General features: G+C 50.5%; 2 protein-coding genes across 4 annotated transcripts; one reads left to right on the forward strand and one right to left on the reverse strand.

Moving 5' to 3' along the window:
• Nucleotides 1-3,849: 3,849 nt before the first annotated feature.
• Nucleotides 3,850-11,688, reverse strand: AIRIM (AFG2 interacting ribosome maturation factor). Of its 3 annotated transcripts, none has more exons than XM_077753138.1 (5): nt 11,418-11,688; nt 10,955-11,229; nt 8,804-8,983; nt 6,940-7,062; nt 3,850-6,770 (listed from the first exon to the last, which is right to left on the reverse strand). In XM_077753138.1, the coding sequence occupies exons 2-5, from the start codon at nt 11,227-11,229 to the stop codon at nt 6,659-6,661; spliced, it is 690 nt and encodes a 229-aa protein (XP_077609264.1). In that variant the 5' UTR covers nt 11,418-11,688; the 3' UTR covers nt 3,850-6,658. The 3 variants fall into 3 exon arrangements, with proteins under 3 accessions (XP_077609264.1, XP_077609262.1, XP_077609265.1); XM_077753136.1 differs by having other exon boundaries at nt 10,955-11,232; XM_077753139.1 differs by having other exon boundaries at nt 6,644-6,770; nt 6,940-7,058; nt 10,955-11,232.
• A 208-nt stretch (nt 11,689-11,896) lies between these two features.
• On the forward strand, nt 11,897-26,932 carry CDCA8 (cell division cycle associated 8). Its single transcript, XM_077753140.1, has 11 exons — nt 11,897-11,982; nt 12,140-12,252; nt 12,338-12,466; nt 14,715-14,755; nt 17,679-17,751; nt 19,648-19,730; nt 21,106-21,170; nt 22,063-22,158; nt 23,489-23,615; nt 24,373-24,459; nt 25,603-26,932. The coding sequence occupies exons 2-11, from the start codon at nt 12,156-12,158 to the stop codon at nt 25,645-25,647; spliced, it is 843 nt and encodes a 280-aa protein (XP_077609266.1). The 5' UTR covers nt 11,897-11,982; nt 12,140-12,155; the 3' UTR covers nt 25,648-26,932.
• The last annotated feature ends 922 nt before the right edge of the window (nt 26,933-27,854 follow it).

Raw genomic sequence — 27,854 nt, forward strand, 5'->3', positions numbered from 1 at the left:
TAGCAGCTGCAGAGGCCTGTGACCGACCCTGGCCCCAAGCAGAGGTTACGCCCTGGGTTCTGGGGAAGGAGAGAGGCAGGGAAGCCTGAGGTGGGAGGGGGTGCAGAGAGGAGGGTGGAGCTGAGTCCTTGATGTGGTGGCTGGGCCCATTCGGGGTTGTCACCACAGTCCTAGGGCTTGGCTGGGACAGCAACCGCCATTTCCGCTGGTGTGGTAATGCCGGGTGGATCTGGAAACCCACGCCAGGCAGGGCTGGGGAAGGGAGGTGCTCTGCCCGGCCTGGTCTGTGGCTCCTTGTCGAGGTGGGGTCCGCTCCTACCCTCCCCGATCCCTCGGGCCCAGCTCCGAGACCCCCGCTTCCCCCTGCTGGAGTGCGTTAGCCAGAAATAATTTCCAAAAGATGACCAGGAACAGCTGGAGGGGACTGGGAAGCATCTCTTCAGGGCCTTTAAAGGCTTGGTCAGGGGCGCCTGGGTGGCTTAGTCGGTTAAGCGTCTGACTTTCGCTTAGGTCATGATCTCGAGGTTCGTGGGTTCGAGCCCCGCGTCGGGCTCTGTGCTGACTGCCAGCTCAGAGCCTGGAGCCTATTTCAGAGTCTGTGTCTCCCTCTCTCTCTGACCCTCCCCTGCTCACGAGCGCACGCGCTCTCTCTCTCTCTCCTAGTGAAGGAAAAAAAAAAGGCTTCATCGCATCATGAGGATCGCCTGTAACCAGAAGGTTGGGTAAGAGGAGGCTTTGGGAGTGAAGCAAGGCCAGACGCCTCACCGACAGAGAAGTAATCTGCTCCACACAGGCTCGGACTTGAAGGTGGGAGGGTCTGTCCACAGGCCTGGGGGGGCAACTTGTAGCAGGACCAGAAGGAAGCAGGGCAGGATTGGTGACATGCTTGGCAGGGCCCAGTGCAGCATGAAAGTCCCCGCTTCTCATCCAAAAACTATTAAGAATGTCAAGCGGGTGGCAGCGGAGCATTAGGCCAAGCTGGGCGACCCTTAGACGCCCAGGTCACATGCCTATGAAGCTGCCCTGAAGTGGGCTCTAGGGAAAGCAAGCCAAGGATGGGGCCACAGGGGGCGCCTGGGTGGCTTAGTCGGTTAAGCGTCCGACTTGCGCTTAGGTCATGATCTCGCGGTTCCTGGGTTCGAGCCCCGCATCGGGCTCTGTGCTGACTGCCAGCTCAGAGCCTGGAGCCTCTTTCAGTCTGTGACTCCCTCTCTCTCTGACCCTCCCCTGCTCACGCTGTCTCTCTCTCTCCTAGAAATAAATAAAACATAAAAAAAAAAAATTTAAAAAAAAAAAAAAAGGATGGGGCCACAGGAGAGGCAGCCACAGGGGTCTTCTTCCAGCCCAAATGGCCTCCTGACCAAAACAGAGAGAAGCTGCAAACACATAGGTGAACAGGTCTGGGGCCACCGTCAACATTTCCTAGACGGACAGCACGCTGGGCTGAGGCACGTGCGGCTCTCCCGAGTAGCCGGTCCACCTCGGCCAACCAGCATCCTCAGAGGGATCAGGTCTTGCCTTATTTGGAGGAGGGAGGGCATTCAACTTGCACCTTGGTCTTGGGGGAGTTGAAGTGCTGGGAAAAGATGCCACGCTCGGAGCCCATCTGGGAGAAAGGTGTCTGGAGCTATTCCTTTCATTTACGGAACTAACAACCAAGGATGGGGAGTACAAAGGATGATGGCCCAGAAAAAGAGTCAAAATATGAATAACAGGCTTGGCGGGCACTGTCCTCCGGTCCCCCGCCCCGGGGTTCATGTGGCCAGGAAGCCTGATGTCTGTTTCAGCGGTGGGATCGGGACCAGCTTTCAGAGCAACATAAGCCAGGGGTAATTTTTAGCACAGACGTAACTTTCTAGTTCCCTTTTCCCTACCCCTTTTTTCAGTTGCCTTTAAAGAGGCCGCAGAGAGCTGAAAAACAAATCCAAGTTTAAAGAAACAAGTGCAAAAATGCAAACCGGGCAAGGGGACAGGGCCACCAGCTGGACAAAATGTGCCTGGAAAATAGCATCCTCTGCTTGGCAGGTGCTGGGAATTTATGGTTGGGTTTTGCAGACTTTCACCACTTACGAGCCAGCTCAGGAGACCCTCATAAAACCCTGCTTATATGAAAGAACAAACTAGCTGATAAAAGTCAGCTGCTGCCTATAAACACGCTGTGGGGATTGCAATTGAGTGCCGGATTTATTAGTCTGGGCTCTCTGTGCAAGCGAAGGACTCCTGCGCCCCGCTGCATCAGAGGGCTTGCTCTCTGCTCACATGACGCCGAGCGGCCATGCTCACCCCTCCCCCGTTACCTTCCCCATTAGAGACCGGAGGGAGGGAAGATTCTCGCTGAGAGTGGGTGGCTGGGGATCTACTCTTACACCCCGCCGAAAGAAGCAGTCGCTCTCCATCCACGGCACTCTCCACACGTTCTTTGTGACAACAGTTCTAACGTGGGGCTTACGTATCTGCCTGGCTTGTCGGACCACGTACTTCTCTTATTTATCTTTGCATCCTCGGCAGTTGGTTCTGTGCGGGGCACGCAGGGAGGCCTCTGAAGGAACGAATATGGATCTGGCAGACCGTAAGGTGCCCGATGCAGAAGTTACTCCTAGCCCTCTCCAAGCAGGCAAAGGGGTTGGGCGAAAAGCACTGAGGTGCCCATAGGGATGGAGGTCTGCATAGCTGCTACGAAGCCACCAGAAGGGAAGAAGAGGTGCGATTACCAGGTGATCAAGGTTAGGTTCTTCCCCAGAGAGGCGCAATCTTTGTGGCTACACTATCCAGCTCTCTCGAGCGCTGCTGCTTTGTCTTAGGATTAAGATCGTCTTTGCTTTTTTCTTTCCCTTTCTGTTTTTTAAATGTTTATTTACTTATTTTGAGAGGGAGAGAGAGAATCCCAAGCAGGCTGTGTTGTCAGCGCAAAGCCTACCACCGGACTCCATCGCACAAACTGTGACTATGGCCTGAGCCAAAAACAAGAGTCAGATGCTTAACCAACTGAGTCTTTCTTGAATAAGATTTTTTTTTTTTTAAATTTTTGAGAGAGACAGAGTATGAGCGGGAAAGGGGTAGAGAGAGAGGGAGACACAGAATCTGAAGCGGGCTCTAGGCTCCAATCTGGCAGCACTTGGCCCGACATGGGGCTCAAACCCACCAACTGTGAGATCACAACCTGAGCTGAAGTTGGATGCTTAACCGACAGAGGCACCTAAGCACCCCAAGTCTCCTTTTTTTAAAGAAAATTTTTTGACATTTATTCATTTTTGATAGAGAGAGTGCGAGCTGGGGAGCTGCAGAGAGCGAGGGAGACACAGAATCTGAAGCAAGCTCCAGGCTCCGAGTGTCCGCACAGGGCCTGACACAGTTTGAACTCATGAACTGCGAGATCATGACCTGAGCCAAAGTCGGCTGCTTAACCGACGGAAAGAATCCTAAATTCTGCATTTCATCCCAACAGACGGTCTTATCGACAAGGAAGGGGTTCTGATCCTCAGGAGTCTATTTCCCCAACTGAAGGAAACAGAAAAGAGCTCCCATCTAGTATCTCAACCCCTATGCTATGATGCTTAAAGAGGGGTCACTGGAAGTGCTCCTGCTGTGATGAGTCTCCTTTGTTTAGAAGTTAAGTAGGAGTCCAGTAAAGATACCAACATTGTTCTTTATTGGGGGTGAGTCAGTGGGGTGGGATTAGCTGGTTGAAAAATCCCAGGGAAAACAGGCATAATAAACAGGGACGGGAGTACAGGAAGGTGGCAGGAGCCCGCAAGACACTAAGGCTTTGAAAACAACCTAAATGTCCCTCAGCAAGGGGCTGCTTAAAGAAACTATGGTATGTCCAAACAGCAGAAAAATACACAACTGTTCTAGAACAAATTAAGGAAGCTCTTTATGTATTCACATAGAATGATCTTGAAGATACAGTAAGGGGGGGAAGGTGCAAAGCTGAGTATATAGTAGGCTACTGTTGTACAAAATTTGGGTGAAAACCCAAAAACCCACTTCTTGTCGTACTAGTTATCTATTGTTACGGGACACATTACCCCAAGACTTAATGATTTAAAACGAACATTTATGATGTTTCCATGGGTCAGGAATCCGGCCACAGCTCCGCTGGTTTCCTTTGTCTTACGTCCTCATGAAGTTGTAGTGGAGCTGTTAGCTGAAGCTGTGGTCTCAACTGAAGGCTCCAGTCCTCGGGGGGAGGGGGGCAGGGGTGTCGTCTGCTTCTAAGCTCAGGCACGTGATCGTTGGCAGGCACTGGCATCTCACACGACCTCCTCACAGGGCCCACCTGGAGCACCTCAGCTGACGTCTCCCAGCGTGAGGGATCCGAGAGCGAGCAACGGACCCGAGATAGAAGCTGGTCTTCTCTCAACAGCTAGTTTCAGAAGTAACACCCCACCACTCCCATAGAATCTAGGGCGCTGGCCCCCCCAGACCTATGAAATCAGAATCTAAATTTTAACAAGAGCCCAGTGGCTTCTATACACATGAAAGCCTGAGAAACACTGGCTTAAATCTTTCCCTGGTTGAACCATAAACCCTCTGGAGATCTCTTTCATCTGCCTCCAGGGCTAGCACATCATAAGACCTGACACCCAAACATCTTTTAAGTTTGATTGATGGTTATTAACATATGTGATGGATTTTTTAAATTCCTGGAAGAACATCTACCACATTGTTAAAAACAGTAGACAGTGTGCATTTTCACTTTCTGTAATACTTCGATTTTCTACAATGAGAATGTATAATTTTTATAGGTAGAAATACATCAAGATTTGGAAAAATAAAAGATACAATACATTCATAGAATAGTATAGGAAGTGTATAATGATCTATGTGGTAATTGTGTTGAGCTACTATTACAGATATAAAAATGAAAAGATGGCTAAACGATGTTTTTTTTCAAGTTTATCTAGGGACACCTGGGTGGCTCAGTCAGTTGAGCATCTGACTTTTCAGCTCAGGTCATGATCACACTCTCCATGAGTCTGAGCCCAGTGTCAGGATCTGTGCTGACAGGCTGGAGCCTGGAGCTTGCTTCAGATTCTGTGTCTCCCTCTCTCTCTGCCCCTCCCCAGCTCATGCCCTGTCTCTCTCTCAAAAATAAACATTAAAAATTAAAAGAAAAAGTTTATCTAAAAAAATAATTAAAAATAAAACTTTATTGAAGTAACAACATATGTCAATGATGCCACATTTTATTTTTAATTTGAGAATACGGACACTGAAAGAGCATATATCAAAATATCTCTGATGAAGCTTGTGTTTCATACTTTTCTAAACTTTTTTCCCACAATTTTCCTGATTTTTTTTAAAAAGCATATAGATCACTTTTGTAATAATAAAAAAAAGTCCTCTTCATTTTAAAAATATCTATACCCTTTATTAAGCCTCTTTACAGCCAGTGATCCAGATTTTTCCACAGCCTAGGAAGCTGACAGGTCTGGAAGTACCCAACCATTTGACAGGGGAAGGCACTGAGCTTCAGAAACTAACGCTGATGGCCTGATTCTGGGCCCTCTTCTCCCACCATGCAGCTACCCCAAGGTCAGAGGGATGTGGTGAAGCGGGTGCCAGCTTTGGTCAAAAAAACCCAAAACACAAAACCCCGTCATTTTAGCCATCTTAATATGCCCAGTTACTGAATTCTCAGACAGACAGTGGGGGAACAGAGGAGCACCATCAGACAAAGCACGGAGATGAATTCGTGCTGCGCCACCTCCCCCTGGCGGCGGACTCTGGGAACTGAATGACGACGATGACGATGAGGAGCTACAGCAGCTGGGGAACAATGACACACAGACTGCTCTGACTCCGGCTTTCTCAAACTTTACGATGGTGCAAAAGTAATACGTGTCCACTGGAAACCGTACTTCAGATTTTGAACTTGGATCTTTTCCTGGGCTGCCAACACGCGGTGCAATCCTCTCTTGTGACGCCGGGCAGCAGCGGCAGTGAGCCCCAAGATCACAAGGGTAAACAACTGATTCAGCTGCTCTGTGCCCATACAACCCTTCTGTTTTGCAATCAGTTACACGAGATATTCAATACTTTATGGTAAAGTAGGCTTGGCATTAGATGACTTTGCCCAACTGTAGGCTAATGTAAGTGTTCAGGGTACATTTAAGGCAGGTTATGCTCAGCTGTGACGTTTGGTAGGTTAGGTGTGTTAAATACATTTTCGACTCATGATGCTTTCAACTTACGTGATGACATTAACAAGATGTAACCCCGTTATAAGTCGAGGAAGATCTGTACTGTCTTGCATCAATATCACCCTTCTTTCTTTAAATCATCAAGAAGAATCATCTTCCGTCAGGGAATCAGGTACTGATTCAAATACACATAACAGGGCCGGGTGTCAACCACGCTCAGAGCTGTGGATGATGCTGAGGCCGATGCCACTCTCTCCCCTGTCCTTTCCTTCCCTCCCACGTCTGCGGTTGTGGCTCCTGACCCCGGCGTTCTCCTGCACCACCTTTCCTGCGTTCTCTCTGCTTCCATCCACCCCCGAGCCTAGGAAAGGGCAAGCGGTGGCCCACGTACCCTCAGCCGTGACGTAGCAGGGGGAGGCCGCGACATTAGAAACACAGTCCTCCTGAGGGCCAGTCCTCAGGCCCTAGGCGCTAAACTTTCAAGCGTGTCAGGTTACAATGCTGCCAATTCTTCAGAAACACCACAATGCACCAGTGTCGCTCTTCAACTGTGTCCCACTAGTTTGCTGATGAACACACCGCTTCCTTACTCTTCTAGGAAGAAGGAAACATTCAGTAGGGTATCTGGAATAGGAAGAGAGAAAAACCGTGGCATATCACCTCTCCAGGGAACGGAAAACATCAGATCTATAAAAAACACAGAGACACTGCAAGGGCATCTCTGTGATGCTTCCAAAGGAGTGAGACACAGAGAAAGAAAGCAGATGTGAAGGAATAAACGAAAACCAGCTACCTCGTACAAGGTTTTGGTGTTCGTCTTCTGAAATCCGGTCCCAGGCCCTGGGCAAAGCTTGGATGCTTGCCAAGTCTCCCCACTGGATGGAGGACAAGAGGTACTTTCTCTTCAGGTAACTTCCTGGAAGTTAAGGGCTGCTTAAAAAGAAGATGAAATGTGCTGAAGGGGACAACACCCTGGGAAGAGCTATGAGACGCCGGACAAGTAAGAAGGCGGCCACCTCTCCACACACCAGGGGGTCGCGCTCACCTATGCCACACACGTTACTGAGCACGTCCCCCCTCACAGTGCTATGGGGCCAGACGGATGACACAGCACTCAGACCACCTAGGATCTCGCCACAGTGGGCAAAAAAACAGATACTAGACAGGGAGGCCCTCAGGGACACAAAAGAGGAAAGTCCGTGGTGGTTCAGAGGATGAGTCCCTCCCGTCTGGAGAGCCGCAAGAAGATTCCAGCTGGCGGGAGAAGCATAAGGCACAGAAGTGGGGAAGCGTGGACCGGTTTCGGGACCTAGCAAATCCTCCAATCTGGCTGCATGGAACATCCCAGCAGTCAGACTGGTGGCTGAGAAGGCAGGTTGAGCCGGAACACAAAGAGCACCGAAGAGCAACAAGGGAACAGATCCAAAGCACCTGAAAGCAGCCGTGTGGACGCCGTGAGAAGAGCACCTGGCACAGAGTCAGCGCTCAGGAACACTGGCTGCGGCCGCTGCTCCCCTGCGCAGGCTCTCCCCTGCCTCCACGGCCGCAGCGGCCACCAATGCAAGGGAAAAGGAAAGCGAGAGGGAGAGGGGCTGCTGGAGCCTCCACACAATGGTCACACAGGGCTGATCCGACAGCTAGAGGGAAAAGGGACTGAGTGCAATGGCTGGACCTGTGTGCCCAGGAGCCCCCCGGCTGGAGGCAGCTGCAGGAAACTGAACATCAAGGCTAAAACGAGACTAAAGGGTGGGTTGGGGAGTTACTCAAATGAAGGCAGAAACTGAAGCCAGAGGGTAGATGCACGATTCGGGCAAGAATTATGAGGGGCGCCTGGCTGGCTCAGTCAGTCAAGCGGCTGACTTCGGCTCAGGTCATGATCTCACAGTTCCTGAATTCAAGCCCTGTGCTGGGCTCTGTGCTGACAGCTCAGAGCCTGGAGCTTGCTTCGGATTCTGTGTCTCCCTCTCTTTCTGCCCCTTCCCTGCTCACACTCTTTCTCTGTCTCTCTCCCAAAAATAAGCAAAAAAATTGAGAGAAAGGGGCCAGACCTCCAAAGGACTGGCCCTAGCTCCCCTGGGTCCACACCGCCCCATGTCTTTCCTCCAAACTGAGCCAGGGCGATACAGCCTGAAAAACACAGGCTGATTATGTTACTCTTCTTCTCAAAACCTTCTAATAGCTTTCCACCTCACTCAGAGTGAAAGCCGAAATCCTTTCAAAGACCTCCCAGGCCCTGTGAGGCCCAGCCAGCCTCTCTGACCGTGTCTCCTGTTAGGCTCCCCGCCCTCATCTGCTCTCACCCTACTGGCTTCCGCGCTATTTCCTGAACATGTCAGGCACGCTCTCCCCTCAGGGCCTTTGCACATGCTGTTTTCTTCTACCTGGGACACGCTTCCCCCAAATACCACATGGTTCTCTCCTTCGCCCTCTTTAGGTATTTTTTCACATGTCACTATCCCAAGGAGCCCTCTCCTGCCCACCCTACGTCAAGTCATGACACCACGCTCACCCCCCACTTCCCCTGCTTTATTTTTCTCTAAGTTCAGAGACCACAGAGAACTGAGCCATATTACATAGTTGTATAATCTCATGAAGCGCGAAATTAAAGGCTTCCTGTAGCGGCTCCAGACGCTGCCTCAAACACGTGCAAAGGATACGAATTTCGATAATGTCTCTCAATGTCCTGCAGCCATTCCAACATGTCGGCCACAGAAGGGCTCACGGCGGAGGCCTGGAGGACGCCGCCAATGCCAACCGCATCTGCACGCTGCTCATAGACCTGAAGCACTCGCTCCACATGGCTGCTGACAGTGTCACGCACCTTGAGCAGGGCGGTTCTGGGGGGAAAAGGTCTCATATTAAGCAATATGATGAGGAAGGCCTAAGGCAGGGTTCCTCAACCTCAGCACACTCACATTTCTGCCTGGATGGTTCTTTGTGGTGGGGGGTTGGTCTGTGTATTTTAGGACGTTCAGCAGTACCCTTGGCCTATACCCGCAAGATGACAGGAGCAGGCCATGTCCATCCCCACTCCCCAGCTGTGATGATCAATAATGTCCCCAGATAGGGGCACCTGGGTGGCTCAGTTGGTTAAGCGTCCGACTTCGGCTCAGGTCAGATCTCATGGTTCATGGGTTCGAGCCCCGCATCGGGCTCTGTGCTGACAGCTCAGAGCCTGGAGCCTGTTTCAGATTCTGTGTCTTCCTCTCTCTCTNATGGGAAAAACTGCTCTGGATGGACACAGACTACTGCGGATCTTAGGAAAGTACTTATTCTCAGTCATGTATAAAAATGGTCTGTTTTGGGGCGCCTGGGCGGCTCAGTCAGTTGAGTATCTGATTTCAGCTCAGGTCATGATCTCACAGTTCGTGGGTTCGAGCCCCGTGTCGGGCTCTGTGCTGACAGCTCAGAGTCTGGAGCCTGCTTCAGATCCTGTGTCTCCCTCTCTCTCTGCCCCTCCCTCACTCATGCTCTGTCTGTTTCTCAATAATAAATAAATGTTAAAGAAAAAAAAGGTCTGTTTTGCTCATACCCTAAATACCTAGAACACTGGCACACAAAATGACAAACACTTATTCAATGAATGCAGGAGTGGAATGGGTTCTTGCAAAGATTAAATGCAATAATGCACCTAAGGTGCTTAGGCAAGTGCCCACCTCGTGGTAAATATTTTTATCATTCCATTGGAGACTCTAAGGGAGCCAGCCACCTAAAAGAGGGCTATAACTTCCCAAAGCGCAAAGAATTCCCTAATCTAGAACCGGGGCTTTCAAAAATGTGTGGCCTTGACTCATAATTAAAAAGTGGACTTAAAATAACTGCCCAATACTCACACACAAAATATGTCAAGAACTGAAATAAAAGTTCACTACCTCAGAATATACCACAACATAATTTAACGGACTAATGGTCTATCTCTTCTAATCAACTAAGAAACTAAGTCTGGTTCATTGCTGTATTCAGAGCACCTTGCACTTGGCATCCCATAGAGGCTTCATGAATGGATATTGTACAAATGAATACAAAGAAGGTCCTCAGCTTTGACCACTTCCTAATAGTCTATGGCACAGATTGTATATACTAGAACCTGCTCTTGTTCTAGTCAAGGAAAGGCCTATGTGCTCTGCCTCTTGTCTATCCTCAATACGTATGACTCGTAGAGGGTCTCCCGTTTGGCCCACTAAGAGTACAGAGATGTCCTATGCCTGGAAAACAGACATCAACGTACAGCAGAACGGAGTGGCGGCTAAGCGGTCTGACCTTGGTGTCAGGTGAACTTGAGTTAGAATCCCAGCTTTACATTTACTAGTTGTGCGACCACAAGCAATCTGATCAGCCTCAGTTTCCTCACCAGCAAAATGGGATTAAGGGAGGCGAAATCAGAGAAGCTGGAAAGATTTTATGAGATGATATTAGTGTAAAACCTTTGGCTCTTGCCCCTATTAAATTTAAAGTACAATTCTTCACTGCTTTTTACAAAAGAAAGCTATAGAGGCCTTTATAGAAGGCTAATAAGCTTTCTCCATTGCTTTTCTCTTCTGCTCTTGTAACTTCTACTAAGCCCACCGCTGCCACGCGTTACCATGGAAATGACATAAAATGACTGACTGAAAAGAGATCCCATTACAACGAATGGGACGGAAGGTTGGAAGGAGGGCAAGGTTGAACAGAGGAGGGAAGGTTGAGACACCTCCAAATACCATGCTCTCGAGTAAGGGGGGAAACCCTCTTCTGACAGATACGAGCTATTTATGAAACACGCGGGTTGTCCATCTTTCTGCCAAGAAGGAGCGCCATTGAACTCTTACAGCCTCTCCTGTAGCTTGTCCAAGACAGTGTCGCCGGCCAACAGCTGCTTGCGCCTCAGCCGCTCCTGTAAGTCTGGGAAGGCCCGAAGTGGTGGCACGTCCTCAAACCGCAGGTTCCCGGCCGCCTGCAGCTGCTCTGCCAGGTTGCTGAGGGACAGCAGGAGGGGCCGGCAGTCCCCGAGCGCGCTCTGCCACAGGCCCTGCTGCTCCTCCACCACCGGGAAGCACCGCTTCAGAGCCTCCTGCACCGCAAGCAAAGGCTGGTCTTGAGTCATCTTCTGCCGAGAACCGAAAGAGAAAGAAAAGAGAAAACCAAACCCGCATCAGGGCCTCAAGTCGGCGGCGGAAGTATCCGGTCCAGGAGTGATTCTCGTGTGTAAGGGGGGTCCAGCTAAGCCAAGGTCTCCTCGCGGAGGGCTGTCCATCCCTTCCTACAGGATGTACTGGCGCGAGGCGCTCTTACCTTCAGAGGGGCTTGCGGAGGCCAGGCCCTTGTTTCCCACCTCCGGAAGGGTGGTCTCACTACCTCTCGGAGGTTCGTCCGCGTCTAGGGCAGTCTCCGCGGTTTCAGGCTGCGGATTCCGCGGGCCGAAGGGCTGTCTCCAAACCCGTGTTTCCGGAGCCGGAATCTAGTCTCCTTTCCTTGAAGCTGCCTGTCGCTTTCCCTAAACGAGCAGGAAAACTGAAAGCTAACACCATCAAAGTTTGAGGACCCGCCGGGGCAGCCACCAGAGTCCCGCGGTCTCTCTGCGCATGCCCCAGCGCGGCTGCCGAGTCGCGAACCTATGGCGTAAGACCGCAGTGCCTTCTGGGTGTTGTAGTCCTACGTGTGGACGGGCGGCCTGGTCGCGGAGCTGCCTTGTGATTGGATGTTGTGGGACCCATTTAAGACGGCGGCTTCTCATTCGTCAGCCCGTGGCAGTTTGAATTTGGTGGCGGCGGTCGCGCACGTCCGGTTAGCCACGGAGCCGCTCCTTCCCCTCAGCTGCGGCAGCGAGGTTTTTCCCAGCCCGTTTCGCGACCCTCAGGTACGTGCCTCGCGACTCCTTTACGCTCGGGCCTCCAAGGGCAGGGCCCCCTACCAGCCCCATGGGGCGCCCTTCCTCCTTCCCCTGCCCCCCCGCGGCCCCTTACTCTCTCTCCGCTATCTCGGCCTCTGACCCCCTGCGTCCCCCCTTCCCGCAGCCTCCACCCGAGCGCCATGGCTCCGGCTAGGAAGGGCGGCAGTCGGGTCGCCAAGACCAACTCGTTACGGAGCCGGAAGCTCGCCTCCTTTCTTAGGGACTTCGACCGTGAAGGTAAGGGGCGGGGCCCGGGTGGTCGCCGCCACCCCGGGGCGCCCGCGGGGGCCCGGCGGGTGGGGGGTGCGGGCNCCTCTCCCAGTGCAGATACGATCCAAACAAATTCAGTCAGACAGGCAGAACCTCCTCAAGGAGATGGATAACCTGTACAACATCGAGATCCTGCGGCTCCCAAGGGTGCTGCGCGAGATGAACTGGCTCGACTACTTTGGTGAGAGCTGCTGGTGTCCCCAGGCCTCGGCCCGGGGCGCCTCTGCGGTCACCCGGGTGAGGTCTTCCCTGATCGCTTTAGGAAATTGCAGTCCTACCACTCCCCACCCCACCCGCACCCCCATCTCCCCTCCCTGCTCTATTTCCTGCGTAGTAGTTAACATCATCGACCCCAGCAGGTAGGCAGACGTCCTCCCTATGGCATCGGATACTAAATATTTTAGGCTTCCTAGGCCAGAGGGTTCTCTATTGCAGCTACTCCACTCAAGCTGTTACAGTTCCTGAACAGCTGTAAGGAATGGGCATATATGTTGCAGGGCACCCTGAAATGTGAATTTTGCACGTATTTCATGTGTCACAGAACACTCTCTTTTCTAAAATGTTTTATCCAGTCTTCTAAACATGAATAAATGAATACTTTGGTTTGTTACCACATCTCCGAGGGGGAGGATAACCCCAAGCAGTGCATTCCGTATCTTGCAGAAATTGTCAGTTTAAAACATGAGCAAATCAAATTGTGAAGTGCACGCACTAGTGTTTTTCTGCCCAGAGAAAAGTCGCAGCCTGTTCACTCCCTTATTAAATGTCCAAGGAAATGCAAGAGGCTGCCCTTTCTGCTGGGACACCCTCATTTTTCTTATTTTCCTTCTTATCACTCATTGTATAGCCTCCTTCGTGACTAGAAATGCATGTTCTGTTCAAATAGACGCTTAATGATCCTTTGACTTGCCCTTTTATTCGTTTGCACGTGTCTGTAAATATTCACAGAGCACGTCTCGGGCACAACACTGGGTGCTGAAAATGCTTTGGGAAATAAAACAGGAGCTTACAAGTTAGCAGAGGAAGATCATTTTTTAAAATGCATATGTGCCGGGCGCCTGAGTTGCTCAGTTGGCTAAGCATCCGACTTCAGCTCTTGTCATGATCTCATGGTTTGGGGTTCAAGCCCCCATCCGGCTCTGTGCTAACAGCTCAGAGCCTGAAGCCTGCTTTGGATTCAGTGTCTCCCTCTCTGCCCCTCCCCTGCTCACACTCTGTCTCTCAACAATAAATAAATGTTAAAAATAAATTTTTTTAAATAAATAACATTAAAAAATAAAATGCACATGTGATTATATAATGAAAATTATAAGTACCACAAAAGAGATATAGTGGTCATTAGGCACATTTAGAGAGTGATTCCTGTGCAGACAGGCATTGTACTGAATGTATTACATGTGTTAACCAATTTTATCTTCATAACAAATGTATTAATTGTTAATATTGCCCATGTTTTATTGATGACAAAATTAAGGCGCAGAAATGTTGTTTACTCTGCTCCAGGGCTCATAAGCTAGTTAGTAGCAGAGTGTAGTTAAAGCCAGGCATTCTGGTTCAAAGCCTGAATTCTTTTTTTTTTCCTCTTAAAAAAAGGTTAATGTTTATTCAGTTTTCTGAAAGCGAGAGAGAAAGACAGAGCGTGAGTAGGGGAGGGACAGAGAGAGAGGGAGACACAGAATCTGAAGCAGGCTCCAGGCTCTGAGCTAGCTGTCAGCACAGAGCCCGACACGGGGCTTGAACTCCCAAATCGCGAGATCATGACCTGAGCTGAAGTCCAGACGCTTAACCAACTGAGCCACACAGGGGCCCCAGGCGCCTCCAAAGCTTGTATTCTTAACAGTTATATAGGACACTATGAAAGTTTGAGAAGGAGGATTACTTTATTCTACATCTAAATCTTGCACAAACCTCTTCATTCAACATACATTGGCTGCATACTTACTCTATACCATATTTTTGCCAGAAACTGTCTTCAAGGAATTCAGTTCAAGGCAGGGTGGACACTTAAACAGCTCTGAGTAGTCATTGGGTATGATGAGAATGAGCAACTAGCTCAGCACTTTGCAGCAATCTGTTGTGATAGAAAAATAGACAAGAGTTTTGGATTTGAACTGAGTTTTGACAGATGAATTAGAAATGTATCCGGCGAAGCGGAGTATTTCTGGTAGAGGAAATAGTACCAAGGCCTTGAGTCAGGAGAGGCAGAGGCACATTTGGGAAATAAGGACTTTGGTGTGGTGGAACCTGGAATATGTTAGACAGGGGGCCAGTCTAAGGTGGAGAAAAATTAGACTAGATTGTGGATGTCCTTGACTGTTAAACCAAGGGCTTTTAATCTAGCCTGGTTTTAAACAGATAACTGGGTATATCAGGGAAGATGGTTTATCATTCAAACCTGACAGTAACTAAATAAATTGTTCTTTTTAAAGCCCTTGGAGGAAACAAACAGGCCTTGGAAGAGGCAGCAACGGTAAGTAACCTGTCCTGTTTTGGAACTGTGGTTAGTTTTTAGGTTTAATCCTATCACAAAATCCAACCAGCAGGTGCTTACCGTGGAGGAGGTTTCATACGGGATCTATTTTGTTTGTGACCCCTGAAAGATGATGGCGATCAAATGTTGAGTCCCGGAGGCCCAAATAGTTCCAAGTGCTATAAAAGGAGGCAGTTCTATCTTTGGCAGCTCTGCCCTGACCTCTGCAGGCGAAGTAGAAGCCTCAACCCCAAGTTCCTTTAGGCCCCTGCGCCGTCACCTCATGGCCTGGCCTGCTACGTGTCAAAGAGACTCTTGCTCAGTATGACTCATGTCATACTGGAGAAGCTGTGCTCTTTTCTGGGACTCTCCGGTTTCCTCACCCCCTCTCACCTCCTTCATCCCAGCACCAGTATCAGGAATGAAGACGGTAAGATGGGGAAGCAAAATAGTTTAAATCTTAGACCCGTACTGTCCAGTACAATAGCCACCGGGAGCTAATTTAATCGATTAAAAGAGTAAAATTAAAACTTCAGTCCCTCAGACACACTAGTCACATTTCATATGTTCAGGAGCCACATGTGACTAGTAGCTACGCATCGGTAGCTTAGAAATAGAGGACTTCTATCCTTGCAGAAAGTTCTATTGTATAGTATTGGGGACTAGTTCATACATGGGCTTCACAGAGACACTGGGCACTCTAAAATCATACATGAACAGTGTGTATGTACGTGCATTTGTAATATTTCTGGGGAGAACGTTTATTATAACCTTCAACAAGTTTACAAACTGTGCTTTGATCAGGATCACTTGGGGTAGAAAAGACCTGACTATAAAGGGTACATAGTAGCAGTGAATAGCGGATCTCCACTGGTCTTAGAAGTTAAAGGTATTTCAGAGCCAGTATTGAATCAGGAAAAAGCTAGTTAGAGAGTTCGCCGGTGAGTATTAGAGGAGAGTAGTGGAGATAACTGAAAAATTCAATCAGAAGCTAGTAAAATGTTTTTAGTCCTGGCTTCCTCTTTCTTTGTAATATGTTCCCCCCTCTGCACACCCAGATCTAATGCATCAAAAGACTTACCTCTGAGATGAGTTATACTCATTAACTAATGCATCTCCCTCTTTTTAATTAATCAGACATACAGAACCACAAGTCAGAAAGCTTCTAATATTATACAAAATAGCCAGTGTCATCACACTGAATTGAGAGCATTGTAGCCTTAGCTAATATGATTTGAAACTCAGGGAAGAAATGATACTTTGGTACAAAAATTCATAATTATTAGGTATGGGGGGGTCGTCTCCTGAGACTATTTCCAGGAAGACCCACAGGCTTCGGCATATAGTCATACTCATGGCTGTGATTTATTATAGTGCAAGGATGCAAAGTAAAATCAGTAAAGGCAAGAGGTACACGGGCCAGAGTCCAGAGAAAACCAGGCACAGGCTCTCAAGAGTCCTCTCCCAGTAGAGTCACATGAGACACCGTAATTTAACACATGTGAAGTATCTACCAGAAAAGCATATTAGGGACTCCACACCCAGATTTTTTATTGGGGACTGGTCACATGGCCGTCTTCTGCCTAGCGCCTACTGAAATTCCAGACTTCCAGAAGGAATGCAGGTTTGCAACGTAAAGTCATGTTGTTTGTACAAAGCTTAGGCCCAGAGAGCCATTCTTACCAGGGAATGGTGGGAACCCTGAAATCCAAGTTCTCATGCAGGCCACCAGCCAGCCATGCAAACGGGCCTTCCTGTGGGTATCGGTCTCAGGCCTGTATCTCTTCTGCATGGTGGCTGGTCAGCGGCCTGCCACCACTCATACTTTCATAGCATGCCAGTTGTTTCTAGAGACGGCAGATAGTTGGCCACTCTTTTCTATTCCATTAACCATTTCAGACATCACTAATCTCCTACAGTGCTGTTTTTTGCTGAGATCAGACAGCCTCAGAATCCTTCTCTGAGCACTCCACAGAGTCATAGCCAATCTGGAGCTGAGGCCAGTGTCATTCCTAGTCTGTAACAACTCTTCTGCTATTTACACGTGCCCTGCAAGGAGAGCCATAGGATTGTGCCTGCTCATGGCTGTTCTCATTCTTAAAGGTAGCTACACTGGGAAAACTTAATTAGGATGACGGTGACTCGAAGCCTTTTTGAAGGGCCTAGAAGTACAACAGAAAACCTTCTCAACCCTTTAGATTTTAAAACAGCAAGAGAGAGAGAGAGAGTCTAATACAGCATCAGTATAGAGAATGTGAATCATTAGGATCTTGTATCGTTTGCCAATAAGATGTAATCAGTGCAGCCTCTTTGGAAACTATTTGGCATAACATTAAGGCTGAACTTTCGGGTACCCACAACCCTCCAGTACCCCATCCCTGAGTATATAGCCAAGAGAAAATTTGAACACATGCATCAGACATACCTAGAAGATAGTTCAGAGTAGCAGTGCTGGTTATAGCAAAAGACTATTGGCAGGAGACCAGAACAAACTCATTCTGGCAGAGTCATACAGCGGGATATTGCATGGCAGTGAAAACTAACTACAACTACAAATGGTCAAAAATGAAACCAAATAAAATATTTCAGCCCATATACGTTTGTAAATTACATGCGCTTTCTTTCAAGCAAATGAAATGATAGTAGTCACCTCTGGGGAATGACAGGAGACTGGTCACCTCTGAGGGGAGACAAGGATGTAGATAGAACAGGACAGAATATAGAGCTGGAAGAAACGTACCAGCAATGTTTTAGGTCTTGGGTTGTATGGTGCATTTATGCGAGCTCACCATATCCTGTTATAACTAGTAGGTAATCGTCTTTTGTATGTATCAAGTATGTTTTTCTAACTGTTTTCGAGTCTTAAAATTTTCCTCACATTTGATGGAATGTGCCTGGTGTTTTCTGGCTGTGTTTGTCACAGGCTGACCTGGACATCACAGAAATAAACAAACTAACAGCAGAAGCTATTCAGACACCCTTGAAATCTGCCAAAAGTGAGTACTTTTCAAAACCCTTTGTTGAACTGAGAGAGTGTGGAGCCCCAGGTGGCTGGCTGCCTGCTCAGCGAGGCCTCAGGGGTGCGGCCTCTTCCCTCTAATGCCCGGCCCTTGGTCTTGTAAATCCCATAGCGTGATTTTGGCCGCCGCCTTGAGTTAATTGGATACAGGACTGACAGGGAGAAAACCCCCAGCGATGTGGGAGCGACAGTGAGAGTGGAAGGAGAGGGAGAGCTGCGTGGGGACCGTGGCCGCCTGCTGGCTTCCGCAGTTAAGGGGGTTGGCAGGACTGAGAGGCCTTATGGGACATGGTAAGGCCAGCCAAGGTGCTCCCATGTGACCAGAGGGTTGAGAGAATTGCAGAAGGACTGGTGTCCCGTTGCAGCATCCCACATTCCTGGATTCAGAGACCTGCTGTGTGAAATCCTCTCTCACACACACTCCACACCTGGGGGCAGCAGGTTTGGGACAGCAGGTTGTAGTTAGTGACCATGGACTCAGGACACATTGGGCTCTATTGTGGATTTTATGTCACTGTCATTAAGCTTTCCTAGCTCAATGTACCCAAATCTTGTGAGGACAAGCCTGACCCATGGCCTGGATCTTGGGGCTGCCCGCCAGCACCCTTTCCCCACTGGGTAGGGCCAGAAACACCATCCTGTACTTAGTCCATCTTGCTTTCCGTGAGAATGGCCTTTTGGTGCGTGGTGGAGGGCAGGAGATTTTCACTTTGCTGGTGTCACATTCCAGTACTGCCTTGGTGAGATGGTGGCATAATTGGACTGGGGTTCTCCTAGAGTTCCTCAGCTGCACATGTACAGTTTGTGAGGTCACTCTGGGTTATCTCTGCACTTGGGGAATACCAGTTTCTCTTCTGAGATCCACCAGTTTTGCTTCTTACTTTGGGGGGGTGGGNATTATTTAATGTGTCAGAAAATAAAAAGCTGTCTAGTCTCCTCCACCTCTCATGATCAGATGCGTAAATTTTCTCTGTGGCATCCCTGCTTATGACTGTGTGGCTTGTGGTTGTACATATTAGCAGTGACACACTACTTTCATCACTAAGCAGGTGCGATGCTTAGAAAGTTTATTCTAATCTGTGTAAATAATCATATTTTATTGTAACAAACAATACTTCTGACATGTATCCGGTACTGTCCAAAAGGCTTTTCCATTGATTCGTTCCATAGACACTCAGTAAACACTGACAGGCACAATTCTAGGGCTTGGGGACACAGGGACAGAAGTGACGAAGACCCTGTTCTTGTGGAGCACATCCCAGGTCTCATAATACCCCTGTGAGGGAGCTTCTCCCTTTTGTAGGTGAGGAAACTGAGGCACCACATCAGGAGTCCCATGGCCTGGTTAGTGCTAAGACCAGGCCTCAAGCCCAAGCCTGGCTGACTCCAGTGGCTGCACTCTTCCCAGAATGCTGGGCGTCCCATGGGCTTTTTTAACCAGTCTGGTTAGTTTCCTCTGTCTGAACCTTTTTTTTTTTTTTTTTTAAAGAAAGTCATCTTGCTTATATTCAAAGTCTTTTTCTTGATTACAGCCTAAGATTGCATAAGTTTCATTTTCTGTAAGAAACATGAATGCATGATGGGGCGCCTGGGTGGCTCAGTTGGTTAATTGTCCGACCTTAGCTCAGATCACGGTCTCACGGTTGTTGAGTTCAGGCCCCACATTGGGCTCTGTGCTGACAGCTCAGAGCCTGGAGCCTGCTGTAGATTCTGTTTCCCGCTTTCTGCCCCTCCCCCACTCACATCCACCTCTCTCTCTCTCTTTCTCTCAAAAATAAATGAAACATTTAAAAACATTTTTTTAAAAGAAACATGAATACATGAGAGTCTATTCCTATGAGAAATATCACTGTGTTAAAACTGTTTCTTATAGCACGAAAGATCATAAAGGTGGATGAAATGATAGTGGAAGAGGAAGAAGAAGAAAATAAGAATAAGAATCTTCAAACTGCAAGAGTAAGTAGGACCTCGAGTTTGAGGCTGGGAGATGACAGGGCATGAATATGTAACATCCGGTTGCCCCACCCCCACCTGCCAGAGTTCACAGTTTCATAGAGAAGATCCCACTTAAATGGCTAAAGACAAAAGCAATCATAGATTGTGTGTAAAGTACATAAAAACGTAGAAGAGGAAGCTACTGAAGCTCTTATCTCCCTGGTTAGGATACACTAGGCCTTTAAAGGTGAGGGAGATTTCACTAGCTGGAAAAGAAAGGAAAGGGAAGCCCAGGAGAAGGTAGGAAAGTTCCATTTAAGGAATAGGAAGCAGCTTGGGATGGCAAGGATGTAAGCTGTGAGGGTGATCTGCATAGAGTAGGGCCAGACAATGAATGGCCTTGTGTGCCAACCTCGGAAGTTTCCATTTCATCAGGTTGGTCACAGTGAGCGACGTGACCGGACTGGTATTCCAGAACAGTATTCAGAGTAAATGGGAGAGAGGAAGAACTGGAGACGAGGAAACCAGCTGGGAGGCTATTATGATTCTTAAACTGAAGCACCGAGCCTATAAAAAGAGAAGGATGGTGTTGACCTACGTTTTAAAAGGGAAAATGAGCTCAGTGGAGGAAGGGCGGAAGCAGAGATGACCAAATGGTTTCTGTCATCGGTGGAAGGTGGGACATGGGCGGAAGAGCAGTAAAGGGGAGCGGACACTGTCCCACTTCCTGGACATGTCGGGTGCTCCATACTTGTCCGAGATTTCAGCCTGGAGCTCAGGGAGCAGTAGGAGGTGGAGAGAGACACTGTCCCCCACCGTGGGCGTCAGTGAGGTTGTGCAGGGAGGGCATGGAGAGGGGGCTGAGGATGGGCACTTGGAGAGACACTAGAAGGAGGAGCTCATGAGGCAGCCTGCACGGGGACAGCCAGAGAAGCAGGGAAGGTGGGGTGGAGGACGGGTGGAGACCGTTGTCGGAAGGTCCGGAGTGATCCTTGTCAGGTGCCCCTGAGGACTCTGGAGGGGTGAGGACTGACAAGGTTTCCTTAGATTTGGCACCTGGGACAGCCTGAGTGACCTTCACAGCAGCACTTAATTGGGGAGTGACAGGGGTGGGGTGGAAAGGGGGCAAGCCCGGCTGCAGTCAGTTCAAAAGAGATTTCCCTTTAATCTTGGTCAAAACCCTCTGCTTTGAAGACCCAAGCAGTGTTAAGTCTGTAGTTGGTCAGTTTTGTTCTGTATTACTTAACGCAGCTTAATTCTGAGAGATCGACCTTATATTCGGTGTTAGTTTCCTTTTCCATAGCTGGTTCCCCCTCCCCTACTTTTCTTACCCTCCCTTACCTTTCCCCCTCTGGGGGCTTTTCATAATCACGGTTTCATTTGATTGTGAATCCAGGTCAAAAGGTGTCCTCCATCCAGGAAGAGAACCCAGTCCGTACAAGGAAAAGGCAGAAGTAAAAGGTAATGGGTTTCCCAGATTTCATTGTGTGTTTTGGTTTTACTGGGGAGACCCACTCAGCATGGCAGAAATAGGGGGCGGAAGGGCTCTTGTGGCTTCTGCTCTAGTGGAACCTCAGTCTCCCAGCTGGGGGTTGCCTCTAGAAATGAACCCACCCAGCACATTCTCCAGTTCCGTCCACATTCTCTGTCCTCCTCCACTTTTTTTGGCTTGTTTTCATGCCTCTTGGGAGGCAGAGCGAGGGCCAGAAACCCGTAAGAGGTGCTGCATATCTTGTTCACTTGCCTGAAACCCACAGGCAGAGCGACCCCAGGGCCCGGCACAAAGTGGCTGTCATCTACCTATAGTTGTTTCTTGAAAGGTTCCTCCTGGTTCTAGTAAGAGTCGCCATGAGCTTGCACTGATGATTCTGGGCCCTGCCAAGTCGCTTGGGAGTGGGGCTTGGGGGCCGCATCTCAAGAAGCTTAGAAAGTAGTGGCCGGGTGTGTACGTGAGAAGCAGCGGATGCCCCACCCCAGTCTCTGAGCAGCAGCTGCGTAGCTCGAAGACAGGAGCCCCAGCTGCGGGGCCTGCAGGGTGTTGAGAGGGTGCCTCCTTCTTCGTTTTCTGTGAGCCTGGCCGAGAAGTCAGGTTCTGGAGGCTAGCCCGGCTTCAGAACACTAGCCCCACGCTAGCTGGCTGTGTGGCCCCGGACAAGCTGTGGGAGCCAGTGTGCTGGAGGCCCTGCACCCGTAAGTGGGGGTAGCAGCCGGTTTCCCAGGTTGTCGGGACAGCTGTGTGAATTAGCACGTGTGAAGCGGCCAGGACAGGGCCCGAGGTGATCGGTGCCCTCCGCGCGTGACCTGCCTCGCTGCTGCTGTCACTGAGCCCCTCACGGCCATTTCTTACCTATAGGTCAAGCCACTGTAACACTGTCACCCCAGCCGTGGGCCGGCTGGAGCTGTCTATGGTGAAACCAACTCCAGGCTTGACACCCAGGTTTGACTCGAGGTGAGTGGTGGGAGCAGCGTCTGCGTCTGATCGGGAGCCCACTTACCATCAGTCAGTGAAGCCAGGTGTGCGAGAACACACTCAACAGCTTGGCCTGGCAGAGCACTCTTAGAGGGGGCACCGCCTGGGCCTCCAGGTGCTTGCCTCTCCCCTGAGTGCAAGCTCACCTGATTTCAGCGACAGAATGAGTCCATTTGATGAGAGGGAGAACATTCTGCCTCTGATGACCAGGAGGCCCCTAGTGATTCTTGGTCTTTTCTGATTCTGACCAACGACGGTATTTTTTAAAAACGGGTAGGTACTCTCCTCTACCCTTGGTAAGAGTGAAAAGGGACAGCACGGTACATCAGGAGGCCAGCGTAACCCAGGCTGTGAGCCAGTCTCCTCCAGCAGGCTGGTCAGCTGGGGAGGAAATGCCATCCCACCATTAAAGTGGATCTGCACGTGCCGAAGGAAGAGCTTCTTGACCACGGGCACCCCCCATGCATTGCAGAGCAGTGCGTCCTAGACGACCCCACGTGTTTTTGTAGACACAGAACGCTTCTGGAAGGCATAAGGAATGGAGAGTAGGGATCTCTGGAGTGAGAACATGGAAGACTTGTACTTTTTTTAAAAAAATTTTTTTAACGTTTTATTTATTTCTGAGAGAGAGAGAGACAGTGTGAGCAGGGGAAGGTCAGAGAGAGAGGGAGATACAGAATCCGCAGCAGGTTCCAGGCTGAGCCCAACGCGGGGCTTGAACCCACGAACCGTGAGCTCATGACCTGAGCCGAAGTTGGACGCTTAACCACCCAGGCGCCCTGGAAGACGTCTATTTTTAATCCCCACTCTTGAACTGGTTTTCATATGAGTGCATATAGCAGAGGACATTTAGAGAAAAACCGGTAGCAGATTTTTAACTGTCTTGAGAAAGTTTGGGCATTAATATGATGGTATATATAACCTCTGGATCCTCCTTTTTTGACCCTGGAAAGCTCCTCTTGTGGAAGCACTTAAGCACTCTTGGAAATGCATTAACCGCGGTTTATTTCTGGCTTTGTGGATGGATGGATGACTGGCATCCAGACAGAGCTTTGGACCTGAGATTTCCATGGATAAGAGCTGACTTTGGCTCGATGTATGTTTGATAATTACAACCTCCCTTCTCCAGCTGTGTGTAGTCATTACTGTTTAAAAAGACTTCTTTTCCCCTAAATTTAGAACTCGCCTTCTTAGAAATGTGGGATTTGAAAACTACAGCTTGAGGCCAGATGGGGGTTGGAAGGGCTCACAGCGCCTCATGTCACTCAATCTGCCAAGCCATCTTGACGGCATTCTTCCCGCTTTGCAGGGTCTTCAAGACCCCGGGCCTGCGCACTCCAGCAGCCAGAGAGCGGATTTACAACATCTCCATGAATGGCAGCCCTCTCGCCGACAGCAAAGAGGTTTTCCTCACAGTGCCGGTGGGTGGTGGAGAGGTGAGTGTCTCCGAGGGAGGCCCGGCCGCCACGCTGCTCTCCCCGCATTTCCATCCTGGGCCCATCACCCTCTTCCCACCCCCACAGTCCGTGGGGAAGCATGGATCCTGACCTCCGCGTTTCTGCAGGACTCAGAACCCAGGGTGCTCGCCCAGGTTAGAGGCCCAGGCTGGGATCCTTGCCCGGCCCCATGTCCCATTCGTTCATCTGCTCACATTTGCCCACCTGCCTTGTGGCACGCCCAGGGTGTAGAGAACATGCTTCCTGCTCTTGAGAAGCCATTCAGTAGTCAAGATAGGTTCACCATCCGCCCTAGGATTATGCGATGTGTGCAACCCGGGAGGGAATAAAGGGAACGCAGACAGAGGTACTGTCGGCGTATGTGCCTAATCTAGAAAGGGGAGCAGGAGCTGTGTCTTCCCCTCTGTAGAACTTCAAGGGCTTCTGAAGCAGGCTGAGTAGAGCAAGTTGCTGACCTCGACCCCTGGGAGAGAAGGAAGGTGTATCTCCAAAGCGTCTGTAAGGCACTTCTAAGCCGAAGTGCATGCCCTTGTTCCCCAGTGACCCAGCCAAGGTCCAGTGAGAAGCACTGGTGTCATTGTCTCCTCAGGCCAAACGCCCCTCCTAACTACCTTGCCAGCCCCCACCCCCACCAAGTGCAGAATATCAGGGGGACCCCGCGGGCACACTGGGACACTGGGTGGAGGGCCCTGCCCTCGGGGACATGGAGACTGAACCCCTTCTGCCCTCCACACAGAGCATGCGATTACTGGCCAGTGACTTGCAGAGGATGGACATCGCGCAGCTGGACCCGGAGGCCTTGGGCAACATTAAGAAGCTCTCTGTGAGTCTCGTAGCCTCTCGCACACACCACGCCTCCAGCAGCTTTCTTGGTCTGGCTCCACTTAGGACTGTCTCTGGGGCCAGGCTTCATTGTAGCCGTGTGTTGTTCTCCTTCCCCCAGGGGATTGTGACCATGATCCTACTTCCCTAGCTGCAGTTCTGTCCTTAAATTGATGTCGACCTTCAGTCCATCCCAGAGCACCTGCCACAAAAGTTCCACGGCAGAATCAAAACTCTGCCTCATTCAGGCAGTTGGTGTCAGTATTTGAGGGCATGATTGACTGCCGGGAACGGAAACTTCTGGAGGGAGTGAGGGAGGGGCTCGTTCTGAGGAGCCCCAGGGAACCAAGGGAAACGCTGAACAGCCAGGCCCCAGGAGGTGGGACCCTCCTTGTCGGGTGTATGGAGGTGTGCCCGCTCCTGTAGCATCTCTGTCTTTGGGACCCACGCACGCATATTTTTGGCATTTCCTCATCCCTCCCTCGGCAGATCTCTTCTCCACAGGCCTCTCCGTCCCGGACCCCATCCCCCTTCAGCACTGGCCTGTGTGTGGCTTCGGGCGGCCGTGCTCCCAGCTCTGCCGTCACTACTCTCATACCCGGCGCTGACTGTCCGGCTTCCGGTCCCCGCTTACGTTCTCGGGAGGGCAGTTAACAGTGGCTCTGCTTTAGTCAGATGGGCCTCCATGGTCCAGTCAGCATGGTCTCCGGTGGGGGGTGGGAGCACTGGCTGCAAACATGGCTGCCCGAGGCACGCCCCCCTCCTGGGGCGTCTGGGAAGGGTACCTCCAGGGAGGGGGCAGGGGCAGAGCGGCGTTCCCAGCCCCGTCCTGTGGACGTGGGCCCAGTGCCGGGCTCCCACACGTACCCAGCCACCCACATCTAGTGACCTCCAGCCCCGAGCCGCGCCTGCAGCGCTACTGTCTCATCTGAGGTCTTGTTTTACTGCCTTGTTCGGACGAGAAATGGAGGTCCAGGACAGCTCATTCCCTCGTTTGTGGCATAAGGAGAGAAGGGAGGGCCGAGAGGCACTCGGACCTGAGGACCCCAAGTCCAGTGTCCCCCCAAGGAAACTCTGAAGTGGCCAACGGGCAAGCATGGCCAGTGCTGTGTTCTCTCAACGACCTGCCTCCTTTCCTTCACAGAGCCGCCTCGCCCAGATCTGCAGCAGCATACGGACTCACAAATGAGGCTCGGGCTGCTGTCTCAAGAAGCCAGACTTGACAGGATGGACCTTCGATGGGCACTTCCAGGACCCTGGAGACTTCTTCCCTGAATTCAGGCTTATTGTGTGTTCGGGTGTGAAGTTCCAGAGCAGGGTGTGGTGTTCCTCTGGGAGAATCTGGGAAGCGGGGAGACATGCTGCCCCCACATCGCTTAGATAGAGCTCTGCCGTTCACACCTCCCAACCCAACTGCCTGCTGCATCCGTGCCGTCGCGGCTTCCTGTCATTCTCCTGGCAGAATTCTCCTTCCTGCTCTGAGCTGCCACCTTCTGCCTCCTGTAACCCGGCACCCTCTCTGCCCCGCCCCCACTCCGGTGGAGGTGGCGTGAAAGAAGCTCATGTTCCAGGAAGACCGCCTGCCCCTCCTCGTTGGAGAGCCCTCTGTTGGAGAGCCCTTCCGCTTGTGGCTGGGAACTTTAAGCTCAGAGAAGCGTGAGCTCTGGGCCGCGGGAGGACAGATCCGGAAAGCTGGGAGGATCCGTACAAATGGGGACAGGACAGCAGGACGGGACGTGTCCCCACAGCAGAGCACCTCTCACCCCGGCCCTGCCCCTGCCCTCTCTGGTGGGTGCTCTGTGGGGCTTCGGCATCTTGTGCTCGCTGTGGCCCGCATGCTTCTCCAAGCTGGCTTGTGGAACGCTGTTTCGTATTTACCCCTTTATTGAAGACCAAAAACTGGTTTGGTGGCGGCTTCCGTGTCTGGCTCCTCTACCTCTCTAGTCAGTAGGAATTTAGATAGGACAGTTCTAGGGCTTCGCTTAGTCTAGGGTTTTTATGGGACTGGCTACAGATGAGCCGTCTCAGCTCTCTCTAGTTCACGGACCTTGCAGGGACCGCTTCCTCCTGTGGGGTTCACTGGGGGGGCAGATGAACCCTGCCCGGGGGCCTTGCTCCTCACGTTCAGCCTGTGCTCCGGGCATTGGCTAGTTATTCAGAGTCAGCACCTGCCCCCCCGAAGAATCATGAGATGTGGTCCAAACCACGGGGACTGAGAATTCCCTCCCCAGGCCCCTAAGGGCACTGGGATCTCATGTGTGGCTCTGCCTTCTACCTGGTGTTACTTTGCTATGTGACCCTCCTAGCGATCCGGTCCTGTCGCAGCTCTGTTCCTTTTAGGTTGTTTTCTTCTCCTTTTCCTGAGATTTGTGTGGAGATTGTATTCCTGAGTCATGGCATCTCTCAGCTGTTCTAATTCGAGCTACTGAAAGGTACCTGTTTTCAATAAATTGTGGGTTTGTTTTTAACCAGTATTCAGGCTGTGTGTCATCTCCAAGCTGTGCTGCCTGGACTAGCAACTGTTTGGGAGCTGAAGCAATCGAGTGGGGGGTCCTCCAACAGCTGCTTTCCCCAGAAGGTACGGAAACCCGTACTTCTGGCAGAATCTGACGTCTGAAGAAGGGGCCCTCACCCCAGCATCCGGGGCATATAACACCTCCAAGTAGGTTTCCCCCAACACCTTTGTTCCATGAGCAGGTAGTTGACATCTGGGAAGACAAAATCTAGGGTGTCAGAGCTCGTTGGCCAGGAACAAAGCAGGGATGCAGATAATGCAGCGACCATGCTCCTCGCTTCCCATAATTCCAAGGCTCTAGCAGACCTGCCTTCCTAAAATTCTTTCTACGCTGAAGATGACCAACATGGAACTAGTGGCAGAAGAGAAAAATGGGTCATTAGCCCAGTCAGGTAGCACGGACAGTGATGGGGAAGGAGCCTGTGGTCATTGACAGCATTTGGAATAAAGGCTACTCGTTTCAGGTAGTGAAGTCACCAAACCTGAGATTTCTACCCTTTCCTGCCTCTGGTGCGGTGGTAAGAGGAGCCTGACATCAGGGAAACACTTTGGACCTGACACGTTCCACCCAGAGCCACTCTCGCCCTGTTTTATTCCACTTGCACTGCTGCCTCAATGAACCCAGCAGCAGGAAATGTGTAGTATGCAGCAGGGGCCTAATAGATGCCAGTCGTATGCTAAAGATGGAGCAGTCCTTCATTCCACAGAAGGGCGCACTTGGAGGGTCATGAGTTCCCTCATCCCGGGATTTAAACCATGGGTTGAAGTATCACAGGGCCAGGATGTTGCAAAGGAAATTGAAATTAAAAAAAGGTTTTTTTAAATCCCACTGCCAGCCCACAAACCAAACAGGGTTCACAGACACAGTTCCACTGGATTTT

This window comes from Crocuta crocuta, unplaced genomic scaffold (genome assembly GCF_008692635.1).
Source record: "Crocuta crocuta isolate KB4526 unplaced genomic scaffold, BGI_CrCroc_1.0 scaffold303, whole genome shotgun sequence".
NCBI classification, from domain to species: Eukaryota; Metazoa; Chordata; class Mammalia; order Carnivora; family Hyaenidae; genus Crocuta; species Crocuta crocuta.